This window comes from Gymnoscopelus microlampas, assembly GCF_963454915.1.
Source record: "Gymnoscopelus microlampas genome assembly, chromosome: 21".
Taxonomy (NCBI): Eukaryota; Metazoa; Chordata; class Actinopteri; order Myctophiformes; family Myctophidae; genus Gymnoscopelus; species Gymnoscopelus microlampas.
Window position 1 is genome coordinate 41,181,057 of NC_139958.1, and position 13,936 is coordinate 41,194,992.

At 41.1% G+C, this 13,936-nt stretch overlaps 1 protein-coding gene across 1 annotated transcript; it reads right to left on the minus strand.

The window, feature by feature from the left end:
• Nucleotides 1-495: 495 nt before the first annotated feature.
• LOC311038252 (E3 ubiquitin-protein ligase TRIM21-like) lies at nucleotides 496-3,507 on the minus strand. The gene is made up of 2 exons (XM_084047653.1): nucleotides 3,413-3,507; nucleotides 496-2,161 (listed from the first exon to the last, which is right to left on the minus strand). Exon 2 carries the CDS (start codon nucleotides 2,150-2,152, stop codon nucleotides 512-514), a length of 1,641 nt encoding a protein of 546 aa, XP_083903779.1. The 5' UTR covers nucleotides 2,153-2,161; nucleotides 3,413-3,507; the 3' UTR covers nucleotides 496-511.
• Nucleotides 3,508-13,936: the final 10,429 nt, after the last annotated feature.

Below are 13,936 nucleotides of genomic sequence, written 5' to 3' on the forward strand. Positions count from 1 at the left end.
ACGTGGGGGCGCGGCTGCACACATACTGCACACAGACAGAGACACAAGCCGTTTTGTTTTTTAAGAAAAGAAAAGTATTTGGCTGCAATTTAGACATAAAATTATGAGTTAGGAAAAACTGTTCAATGGATTCATTTGAAATGACAGTTGACTGACATACAGTATACTGTAAACCTGTACGAACCCTTCCATTCAATGTGAAAAGATGGTTGCTTGAAAACCAAAGTTGCAACCATTTGTGTTCATGTTTTAGGTTTATTTTTAGGCTATGTAATGTTATGTAAATGTATTCCACCGTTTGTCCGTTTTTTCTGATTTTATATTTTTCTGATTTTATGTTTTGTGTGAGGACTGCGGATGAAAATTAGCATCTTTGCTAAATCCGGTGTATTTACGTTCATGTGACGTTCATTAATATGCTCTGTCCTGTCTAAATAAACAAATAAAGTAAAGTAAAAACCAGTAACCAGTAAAACCAACCTTTTCATGTAAAGCAGAGTATTAGTTTAATCTAATCTGTGTGATTGACATGAGAGATGATCAGAGGAGTAGAGTTTTTACCTTCGTTATTAAGATCTGGACAGAAGAATGGATATAGTTTCTCAGTGAAGGTGCAGCCAGTGAAAGAGTAGAGATGAACTCTGGTCTCCACATCATAAAAGGAGACCAGACCCTCCTCATAATCCACAAACACTCCCACTTTCTGGACCTTCTCTCTTACAAGCAAGAGAACAATAGGGTCAGCATGAGCCATGTACTCATTTCCATTCCTCAACACTATAGTCCAGTAACCATTGCTGGGGGTCGCTGTGATCGCTCCCTTCCTGTTGATGGACTCTCTGGCCACTCCTAAATCCCACTCAGTTTTCCCTTTAACCCGAACCTCATAGTAAAACCTTCCTGAGGAGAAGCTTTGTTTTCCTAAGACATTGGCACAATATGAGAATCTCCCTGGGTGTTTTGGGAGATTGTTCTTTATGTTTCCACAACTCACTTGTTTTCCATCCGCAGACAGGATGAGCCATGGATTTGCTGTATCAGAGTCCAGAGTTACATCCACTGCATATCGTTGGATCTTCCTCAGCTCGACATCACACAGCTTCTTCATCTCTTGACTGAGTGTCTTCTCCAGCTGAGCCACAGCTGTCCTCACAGTCCCCACATATGAAGACTGAGGGACATTGACCTTTGTCCAGTCCTTGGTGGGTGGAGGGGTGTTGATGGATGTGAAGTTCTGGAGGAGGTGGAGGTGATCTTCAGAGTGTGAGAGCTGCTTCAGCTCAGAGCTTCTCTTCTCCAACTGAACAATTTCCTGTTGCAGATCTTTAATGTAGCCTTCAGCCTGTTTCTTTGTTGTTTTCTGCTTCTCTTCAATCACATCAATGAGCTCAGCCTGGCTTCTCTCAATACAGCTGATTAGAGCAGTGAAGATCTGCACACTTTCTGCTATCTCTCTGTCTGCATCTTTCTTACTGAGTTCTACCGAGTGTTGGACCTCCTGAATCTTCACGTGTCTCTCCTGGATCATCTGCTGAACTTCAGCCTCTGTCTTTCCCAGCTCAGCCTTCTTTCCTTCATATGCCTCTTCCAGAGATACAATTTGATGTAACTTGTGGTCTGACTCGGTGCAGAACTGACAAACACGCATATGGTCGGTCTTACAGAACAGCTCCAGAGGTCTGTCATGTTTCTTACACATAAACTCCTCCAAGTGCTTTACAGGGTTGATTAGTTTGTGTCGTTTTAACCCTGTGAGTCTCTGATGAGGCTCCAGGTGAGTCTCACAGTAGGAGGTCAGACACACCAAGCAGGACTTCAGGGCTTTGAGTTTGGTCTCAGTACAGACGTCACAGGAGACTTCATCTGGTTTAGCAGGATCTGGGTTTGTGTTGGAAGTTTGACTCAGCTGCTTTGACTTCCTGAACTGATCAGCCATCTCAGAGAGGACTTTATTAACAGAGAATTCTGGTCTCGTATAGAATGTTTTGTTACATAGTGGACACTGACACACATCCTTAGTGTCCCAGTAATGTGTGATGCAGGTGTTGCAGTAGTTGTGTCCACATGGAGTGGTGATTGGATCAGTGAACACATCCAGACAGATAGAACACAGGAACTGCTCTTCAGACAGGAGACTGCTTGCAGATGCCATTTCTACACGCTGAGAATAAAAGTGAAATGAATTTAGTTTTGGATGTTACTTACTAACACCTATACAGTAGTTATCTCCAAAGATCTCCCTGTCCGTCCGTGTGTCTGTGTTTCTGTGAGCAGCTAATAATCCCTGCCAAGGAAGAACCAACACCCATTTTTTTTCTTTCTTATTAGCCTCATGGTGCTTCACGTTTTGGCATATATACTCTTGAATCGTAGGTCATACAATAAATGTTTCCGTTGATTCCTTGGATAATGCCCATAGAGGCCCCAACCATTAGGTTCATACAGATGTGTACACATTATATCTGGAGTCATGTGATCAGTCAGAGTTTTCATATGCCATTCTGTTTGGCTAATACACTTCCAACATTTGTGGGTCCGGGATAGCCAACCTGGCCTGGCAGAGACATGTGTTCCGAGCAGGGCACTTTGCTAGTTGTGAATCTGATCTGGGTCATATTGATAGAGAAAAACTGGAAAATAGCGCATGTCTGAGCGCAGGACTCCGCCAGGCCGGGTTTCCTACCCAGGGCCCCAAACTTTGGGCAGTCATAGCCAATTGGAATGGAATATGACACATCTAATAATAATAACAATAATGATAATTATACATGCGATGTATACATCTGAGTGATACATCTTGATCACATGACTTCAGAGATAATGTTTACGGATCTGTGTGAGTTTTGGACAACATGCAGCAGAAATTGAAAAACCCCAAATGTTGGATAATCTACTCTGGCACATACGGCCACGGGGGTTATAGGGGGAGTTGCGCCATGATGGATGAAGGAATCCAGGGGAGGAAGAAAAAAAGATTTTGATTGCACGACCTAAGGTTCAAGAGTTAAAGGCCAAAACATGAAGTGGGCTGGTACAGCGCCACCATGAGGTCGATTTGGGAAAATTGAGTGAAAGTTCTTCCTTGGCCTACTGGGAGTGTGCGTGCAAAGTTTCACACCGATCGGTCCAACGGTGCCAGAGATTAGCTACTCGCAGACACACACGCACACGCACACGCACACGCACACGCACACGCACGCGAGAGCCAGTAGTCTCCGACCTTCGGCGGTCCGGTCTGGCAGGGACATCAATGTTTACACACATTATTCTGTTCTTCATGGAAACACGTTTTTTTTCACCAACGATTGGACTGAGGAATTGAATATGAAAATAGGGGAAGATCATGTCTAGATACGTTTTATGCAACTTTTATTCTCTGTTTATGAATAATAAATCATTGTACTGTACTTACCAGTGCTTAAGTTGTCAGTATTTGTGTAAAATGTTGTGTTGAAAGACAGTTTTGTAGAGTGTGTTGTTCGCTGCCACCAAACTAGTTTCACTGTGTTCTTTCATTTCACTATTGCGTCACTGAGGAACTCCTCCTTGTGCTGTACAGTAGCTGTTAACCCTTTACTGCCACCAGCAGTGGTGGAAGAACAACTCAGAATGTATACGTAACCAATTGAACCCCAGCATCTACAATCTACATTCATTATCCAAAAATAGCCGATCTACAAGCTCAAAACGACGTTGTGAGCTCGTAGATAGCAAAGAGATTTGGTGTAGATGGAAAAAAGTGGTCAAGTACAGACTCAACTCCAGGTCCAGTTTTTTAGAGTGTAAAAAGTGCTTCCTACGTCCATTGATGCTTGTCTTCTGAAAGATATTAAGGTCAGATGGGTGGAGATGACAACATTCCTCTCCTACAGGACAACTTAAAGGACGACTTCACCGATTTTCAACCTATCTTCATATAATTGGTCCTCACTAATACTCATGATAAAATAGTACCATTTTTTTCTGCTTGGTCTGTGTCTCATAGGAGGGCTGTGGACAGTCCAGAAACCCGTCTACCAGTGACATCATCGTTGGGCATGATTTTTTTTCCCAACAAGATTTCACATTCTTTATTTCGATTTGTATTAACATGAGAACAATGGCTTCTTTTATTGCATTGCAACTTTCCAGGAATAGAAAGCCTGCAGTTTCTATTTGCTTGGTTCCCCATTGATGATGTCACTGGTAGACGGGACTCTGAACCGTCCACAGCCCTCCTTTGAGACACAGACCGAGTAGAAAAAAATTGTACCATTTTATCATGAGTATTAGTGAGGACCAATTATACGAAGATAGGTTGAAAATCGGTGAAGTCGTCCTTTAAGTGATATTTTTTGGTGAAAACTAAAAGTTTTTTAAAGCACTATGTTGTGATAGTTTTCATTGCTATAGAGTGTTTGTTCGCTCACAGGGGTCTCCCTGTCTCCCTGTCCCAGCCAATCAGGAGAGAGTACCCATTTATCAGCTTGATTTTTTTAATAGTGTTCCAGTTCCAATGTTGTGTCTTTGTGTCATCACTTCCAATTTCACTTGTTTAATCTGTATCCTGTCTGAGTTCTCTGATTGGATAGAATGATATCCTGACCTGAAAATGCATTTTCTGTTTAATTAAGAGCTGGAGAGACATGGAGACTCCTGTTACTGAACAAACACTCTATAGCAATGGGTACTATCAGAATATAGAGCTACATAACACTTATTTTAACCAACGAAAATCACTTACCCTACCTTTAAAGATCACAGCTTAACTAGATACAAGAGGTAAACCATTCACCTATCCACCTGTTTCCACGGGAATTTACTGGGGCACAGGCCCTACGCACAGGGCCTGTATGTATATATATGTATAGCCTACAACCGCAACTGACGCCCACTCTCCGCTGGAAACTTGTGGATAGAATCACTGGTTCTCTAAGTGGAGTTTGGGCATCTCGTTCTAGGGATAAGATTTAACTACTTAGTTTATATTTTGGCTATTTGAAAACAACAGATCTACAAGCTCACAACGTGTCGCAATGCGACACGTTGTGAGCTTGTAGATCGGCTGTTTTCCAACAACGACAAAAAAAAAGTAAAATCCTGAAAAGTTTTGAAAAACATGGAATCTTGAAACTCTTTAACAACACAAATGTAACAGGGGTCCTCGGCACAAAATCTCTTCCGTGGCCCTATATAAATATCCACTTGGGTCCTTGACATGAAAATATTTGAGAACCACATGCTATAAATCAAATAAAAAGAATGCCGCTTATTTGTTTGCTTTCAATCTTTCCAAGCTACTTACAACAAGTTTTCCAGCTTTGATTGATTAATTGAATACTTTATTAGTAAAAAAAACAGCGCGTGGTACAGACATTAAGGCTAAAAGGATAACACAAAATGATTTCCATTGTGGTCCAAAGCTGAGCTTGTTGATTGATAGTAAATTAGCGTCTTTAGCGTTTACTTAACGACGTCGTAAAAAAATCAATAATGTTTAGAGTTAAAAGTACTGTTGAAGTGAAGATAATTTACGATTTGGGCACCTGGGTTGTTATCGCTTTATGAGGGGGAGTCGTAAAGAATGGTCTTAATAACACCATTTGACATGTAAATTTACTGCCGCAAACACTGACCTGACATGTAGGAATGCAGGTATGTGTGTGAGAATCTCACACCGTCAACTCTGTGAAGAGATGAAAGTGAAAACCGAGTTAACCCCCTTAGACCGTGAAAGAATGGGTGTAATCTTTAGATTTCTTTGGCTATTCAAAAATAGCAGATCTACAAGCTCGTAGCGCGGCACCGAGTGCCGCGCTACGAGCTTATAGATCTGCTATTTTTGAAAAATCTTGAACATTTGTGGAAATCTTTGAATTTATATATCTTTTTAAAGCAAACATTTGTTACTCAAATCTTTGCTTATGGGGATTCTACAAATGTCTTCTAAATCCTAAAACAGTTTTTTGAAAAAACTATAAATGCTATAATCAGTGGTTCTCAAACTTTTTCATGTCAAGGACCCCCAAAATGATATGTATTTGGCCGCAGACCCGAATCTCAAAATATTTTGTTCCAGGGACCCCCATGAAGCAAAGATTTGAGTTAAAAATGTTTGCTTTAAAAAATATATATAAGATTTGTAAAAAAAAAATCATGATTTAAAAAAATAGCAGATCTACAAGCTCATAGCGCGGCACTCGGTGCAGCACTATGAGCTTGTATATCTGATATTTTTGAATAGCCAAAGTATAAAATAGTGGTTAAAGTGGTTATAATCTAAAATGACTTTCCCGGTCTTAATGGGTTAACCACATGAACCCTAGCTGCCCTATGCTGCGGCGAACCTTTGGTGAGAATAGCCAAGCTTGTAGATTGTTTTGCTTTTTACAAAGATATATGGTGTAGAGGAAATACCATCAGACCAGGTATATAGCCTTGGGGGACCCAAAGGTTTAAGTGGTTGAGCAATTTGGATTTATGGATAGCCTAATTGTTTTCTTGAAATTATTACATGTACAAATCAAACATGCGAGTAGCACAGTACATATCTCAAATAAAGATTCAGAGATTATAAATATCCCAGACATATGTGCTGCATGTTGGTTAGAGGTGGGTTGATATCATTTGAAACGTGGCACAGCATCTCAATACAAATGTTTTGAATGGCACTGATGATTCATATCATATTGTATGCCTACCTAAAGTCTATTCACTTGGTACTCACTACTCAGTAACTGTTTTATAGAGAAAGTGTCTCTGAATAGTGGACAGAGAGAGACAGTGTTGTTGTCTCCGCCATGGCCGAGACTATGTTTTGCACCCCGTCCGTCTGTCCGTCCGTGCGTCCGTGCGTGCGTGCGTGCGTGCGTGTGTTTGTGTCTGTCTGTGAACACTTAATCTCCGACACCGTTGGCTTGATCGCAGCGAAAACGTGCACACACACACTCCCTGGATGCCAGAGCAGAACCGCAGCCCCAAATCTTTCACTTGGGCCTGTTATAGTGCCACTAGGAGGCAGATTTTTCCAAAACACTTTTTTTTTTGACAGTATCTCCTTCATATTTTGTCCAAACATCACGCAAATCGATAAACAGTATCTTTATAGTCATTAAATCAAACATGTCTTTCACATTTTTTCGTATTCCATCCTGATTGGCTAAGATTGTCTTTCAAAATTTGTAGGAGTGCTCCATTTTAAACGAAATCCCTCAAATCATGAACACAGCGTGACATTTTGCCTGCACATTCCCACTAGGCCGAGGAAGAAATGCCACTTGAAAATGTTCAAATCAGCCTATAACTGCACAGCTCTGTGTAAAACTTTGTATGTGCACTCTAGAGGCCAAGGAAAAACCTTTGCCCTGCATATTCCACATCTGCCACATCTAACTCTATAGTCTCTCTCTATATGTGATCTCTCTATATTCTCTATATTCAAGTCAAGTGATCAAGACGGATCCGTCCGATTTTTCATATTCCATCCTCATTGGCGGATGCTGACCTCCTGACTGATTTATAGCAACTTAAGTTTTTCAGAAAACTCTTAGGATTTAGGACAGTAGTTTAGAACAGTGGTTTTCAGAATCGGCATCAGGTCTTAATGGGTTAACCACTTAAACCCTCTATTCTTGGTAAAACGGATGCCAAAAATATAGCTACAAGCTCACAATATCTGCAAGCTCACAGTGTGTTGCTTTGCGACACGTTGTGAGCTTGTAGATCGGCTATTTTTGTAACTTGGGCCAGTAATCTGAGCCCAACTTTACATACTGTAGTGTTAGTATAAGAGCAGGGAACAGATCTCAGTGACTCAACAGTCAACATGCAGATTGTGTTTGTAGCTTTACCAGGAAAAGACACACACACACACGCACGCACGCACGCACGCACGCACGCACGCACGCACGCACGCACGCACACACACACACACACACACACACACACACACACACACACACACACACACACACACACACACACACACACACACACACACACACACACACACACACACACACACACACACACACACACACACACACACACACACACACACACACACACACACACACAGGGAAAGAGAGTCAGGCGTGACACAACAGTAAGGAGTCCATGAATCAGACACACTTTTAATGACATCATGTGTTCATAAGACTAAACCTTCCGGTCACCTTTGACCTGTGCTCATTATATCACTCAAAGACCAGAGCATGATGCCAGCTGTGTTCTTCAGACTAAACAACCTGGAAGTGTTTCTTGTCTGCCATTTGTATCCACAGTAGCCTAAGAAAGTGCTCCGGTTTTTAAGTAGCAATGCCACAATGTAGGCTAGACCTGCTTTGTTACAATTAAAAGGCCTGTGTTCACAATTTTACCCATAAGTAAACATTCTCATTACGAATGGCCCCTTTCACAATGTATTCCAAAGTTTCCCATGATTTGCACAGCACATCACCTCGCAATGCGTTGTGAGCTGGCCAAATCAGCTGGACAAATGAACCATTAAAACCGGGATCTGTGTCATTTTAGATTGTTGTGTTGGCTCTTCAACAATAGCAGATCTACAAGCTCGGGCTTGTACATCTGCTATTTTTTAAAATGTTTATTTATTTATTTTTTAAAAATCTATAATAATTTTTTTTCACAAATCTTCTCTTCTGGGTGTCCCTGGCACAAAACATTTTCAGATGGGACATATAGATTTTCACGGGAGACCTGACCCCAGGTGAAAGGAGTTCAAGTATCTCGGGGTCTTGTTCAGTGTAGGGGACGATGGAGCAGGAGTTCAGCTGGAGAATGCATGGAGCGGCACCGTACTGCTGTTTTAACAAAAAGAGAACTGAGCCCCATGAAGGCAAAGCTCTCCAAATACCGGTCAGTATTAGTTCCTACCTAATGGTCATGAAGTGTGGGGTCATGACCAAAAGAACAAGACACTTAGGGATAGGAGGAGAAGCTCAGTCATCTGTGCGACACACCAACAGGTTGAGAGGAGCAGCGTTCCACGCTGGCCTTGCAAGCTACTTGGAAGTAACTAATGTGACCAGAGGAAGGTTAAGTCCGGAACTCTCTCCAGATGAGCAGATGAAGACGGACGGACGGAGGAACGGACGCACGGACGGACGGACGGACGGACGGACGGACGGACGGACGGACGGACGGACGGACGGATGATGCAAGAACAATGGCTTCTATATCAGCATTCTAACTTTCACGGAAGAGAACAACTGTATTTTTGACTAGGTTGGAATCGCCATCGCCAGTAGACAGAAACGCTGCCATCCAATGAGTATTAGAGAGGGCCAATTATATGAAGGTTGAACATGTTCCTTTAAAAGACTCTCTCCATTCCTGACCCATTCACAATGCATTTCTCTACTTAGTGGGTTGACCAATGAATCTGAAATCGCACATGCGGGCATTCAATTGGCCATAGCTACAGTAGCTTAAAATTTGGGGAGAGTGGAAAATCGACTTCCTTGCTCCCGGCATAATGCCACTGGTCAATGTCCATGTGCAAGATCAGATCCATTGGTCAACCCTCTGAGGAGACGACGTGGACAGAATGATAGATGTTCTTAATTTTAACCCATTAAGACCTGAGGCTGATTCTAAAAATGTCTTCTAAATCCAAACGGTTTTCTGAAAAAAACGACTGTTGCTATATCAGTGGCTCTCAAACGTTTTCATGTCAAGGACCCCAAAATGTATTTGAACTCCCATCTGAAAATTTAGATCCAGGGACCCCCAGAAGCAAAGATTTCAGTTAGAAATGCTTGCTTTAAAAATGTATGAATTCAAAGATTTGCACAAATTTTCATGATTTAAAAAACAAATAGAAGATCTACAAGCTCATAGCCAAAGTATGGTGTAAAGTGACTAAGCACATGCACTCAAGTACTGTACATAAGTACACTTTTGAGGAATATTTTACTTTACTGGAGTATTTCTCAATTTCAGTACTTTTACTTCTACTCCACTACATCTAAAAGGTACATATTGTACTTTTACTCCACTACAATTATTTGAAAACTTAGTTACTAGTCACTTTTCAGATATAAATTATGATATTATGAAACATACAGTAACGACTTTAGCCATTTTTTTTTACAGAGGCTATTCGAAAATAGCCGATCTACAAGCTCACAACGTGTCGGGTTCATCACGACGCGTTGTGAGCTTGTACATCTGCTATTTTCAAACATTTTAGTACTTTTACTTTTGGTACTTTAAGTACATTTTGATGCCAATACTTTTGTACTTTTACTCAAGTCAATTCTGAATTTTGTTACTTGTAAACAAATTATTTATATATTGCAGCATTGGTACTTTTACTTTGCTGAAAATGACACAGATGCTTTTCCGGGTTGTAATGGGTTAAAGTAGATTAGTTAGGATTAACAAGCTCAAGGGGGGTTAGTGATGGTATCACCGTGGCCAGGAGAATTCCACAGCAGTGCGTAATTCCACTGACCAGACACTGTGAGTCCATTTCCCACACATGTATACCGTGTTTGACAGACTGTGGCTACACACAGCTCCGCTGACATTGACTGTAAAGTGCATCTAATGAAAATAACGCAGCAATCGTTCAGATGGAGCTGTTACTGGCCTAACAGGAGAGGAATGTGGATGACAATGATGTCACAGCTGTGCTTAAAGCAGCACTATGTCACTTTCCTCTTCTACCCCCGGATTTGAACCTGCGGTTTCCTGCTTAAGCGCTGACATTTCTACCATTGGGCTAATAGAGCCTGCCTGCTTGCTCAGGGGATAAACTGAATCTTGACCTGATGGTCAAGATTCAATTCGTCACAATTCGTGTCAGATCAGTGTCTAGGTGAGACTCTCTCTAAATGTCTCGATAGAAGAGCAGGGAGACAAAATACAACCACTCCAACTGTATAAGTTATATTGTATTAACATACTCTACCACACAGATTGGATAAAATTACATTTTATTCATTAAAAACGTTACACAGTGAGGTTTGAAGTAAAAGTAGCAATTCCACATTGTAGAAATACTCTGTTAAAAATAAGAGGAGCTGTTTTCCAAATTTTTACGTGAGTAAAAGTGCAAAAGTATTGGCGCCAAAATATACTTAAAGGAATACTTCATAGTTTTCTTATCCTGTGATGTCTCCTGTGATGAATGGAGAATGAAGAATCCAAGTATAAAAACAGAAAAACAATATCAAAAATCTGTTTATAACGTGTGTGTGGATGACAATGTACATTATGTCTAGGAAAGGACAAGGACATGTTTATCCACGGTTACTTTATCCTGGTGATTTGTGCGATGAGCAACATCATTTAAAAATATATATTTATATTTAATTTGAGCACCAGCTGATTGATTGATCTATCCCTCTTATTGGGTTTAGATTAAATGACACTGTGCAAAACAAGTAGCATATTCTATTTTATGAATTATGTCTCTGTTTATAAAGGACATTCCTCATTTTGACATATATTTACTTGAGCCATCATCGCGCTTAACCACTTGCAACACAAGCATCCAAATTCTGGAGGGAACATTTGCCAAAAACAGCCAATCTCCAGATCGGCTATTTTTGACGAAGAGGTTTGTTGTAGAGGGGGAAAAAACACCAGGCCACACAAAGCTCCGTCAACCTTGATCAAGTAAATATTAGCTAACTTATTAAGTATAGAGGATTTGGTTAGTTAAAGGGATAGTTCACCACACAAATGACTTCGTGTCTATCGATTAGTCAACCCATTGAGACTTGAATTCATGGATATTGTTTTGTTTTTGTTGCATTCTTAAGCCAATAATTTGATGACCAGCAGCCGGTAGGCAGTCTCCTAAATTAATTAAAGTCTCCACGGGGTGGCTAATCGATAGAAAAAAAGTCATTTTGGGGGTGAACTATCCCTTTAAGTCTGACTGTACATATTCAGCTTTTTATCAGTGAAATGTAGGTACTTTAATTACATACTCCTAGGTCAGTATTGCTGTCGAGCAGAAATGTTGTATCTCCGATTTTCAACTTTATGAGTTTTGTTTTCGTAAATCAATCCCCTACTTCGTTTCACAAGAGTGTCGCAGAAAAGTATTGAACATAGCCGATCTACAAGCTCACAACGTGTCACATTGCAAAGTAGATTGGCTATTTTTATCAAACCTTTTAATATCAAGGAGCACCATAACTCTGAGAGTGTGCAAATGAACCAAATGGACCCGTAAGGGTCCATTTGGTTCCATTTGCACACTTTCAGAGTTAGAGACCTGTAAGGGTCCATTTGGAACCCCCTCGAGCAACCTAGCAGGTCCCTGGACCTCACTTACCACTGCATAACATCAAAACGTTAACGAAGGCCACAATTATATAGATTTCTTTTTTCTTTTTTCTTTTTCGTTAAAGGGAACCTTTAATTGAACCGTTAAGAGGGAATCATTAAAGAAGCAGACTTGTTAAATTCCTAAAGGATACCAAGGATTACTTAATCCGATCTCTGGGCCAAATTTGTGTGGATTGAAAAACTAGAATCTTCTCACCATTTGCAAAATATTCCCAGGAAACGTCAAATAGTGCTGTAAATTCCCATGGATCACATCAAACGCACTCAGATTACTGTGCGCCGTTGCCAATTATCCAGCGCTGGAAAAAGTAGGCCTACTCACATTCTTTACTTAAGTAAAAGTATCAATACTGCAATGTAGAAATACTCTGTTAGGGTACGCTTTCACCGAAAGTTGGCTGGCCACTGTTAAACGCAGGTTGTGCGCGGCCACAGTTTTTTGCAGCCAGCGGATTCTAAAAAAAACGCTGTGACGCACCTGTCACTCACATTCAAGACCGTCGCCGTAGCCCGCACCGCCACTAGACACTAGCCACTAGACAAAAAATGCCTTTGCACTTTCACACTTGGGGTTCGTACATCTACATACACATTCAGATTTAAAATATAAAGTACTTACCCCATGGCCACGGATGTTACAATCATGTACGGGCCCTCATAAGTATCCGTATTTTCCGTATTGTTCAATAAAAGGCATTTTAATCCAATCAGTGGTCATTTTCTCAGTATGCTTTCAACTGCGCGACCCTAGCGGTTGAGAGGTGTATTTCACTGTTGGTACATTATAACTCTATGGGAAATTGGCCACCAATCGGATTAAAATGCTTTTTTATTGAACAATACGGAAGATACGGGTACTTCTGAGGGCCCGTACATGATTGTAAAATCCGTGGCCACAGGGTAAGCACTTTATATTTTAAATCTGAATGTGTATGTACGAACCCCAAGTGCAAAAGTGAAGACTATTTTTAACTGACAAGGCTATTAAATATATAGTTAGAGTAATATTATTACACTAAATATATTATTACACTAACCTAAAGCCTTTGCGACCGCACTGACTTGTAACCAGGCCAGTTCTTTAATGTCAGTCATATGGAACTCTTTCATGGTCAAATCATAAAGTACTGGGTGAGATGCAACAGCTACAACCAGTTGGTCCACTGAGAGCACCATGTTGCTTCCTGAGTATTGCGACGGTCCGCCTTCGACTCACCCGATTGGACAGAGGGGAGAAATCAGCTCCTGCCTCCAGCAGTTTTATGCTTCTTCGTGTAGAGCCAGGGCCGTGTTTATGCACAGGCAATGTAGGCACATGCCTATGTCTTGTCGGGGGGGGGGGGGGGCCGAAAAATGCAACCCAAAAAAAAAAAAAAAAAAATTAGTTTTTTTTTTTTTTTTATTAAATAACATAAGCCTAACCTAACCCTAACCCTAACACAGAAATAAAGTAACAAAGAAACGCCCAAAAACGGCCACAATCCGCGAAATAACCGCAAAATTTCGCGCTCGCGCATGGGTCGCGCACATGCGCACGCAGTGCGCGGGGGGGGGGGCCCGAAAACTGTCCGTTGCCTAGGTCGCATTTTGACATTAACACGGCCCTGTGTAGAGCGGATAAACGCAAGGT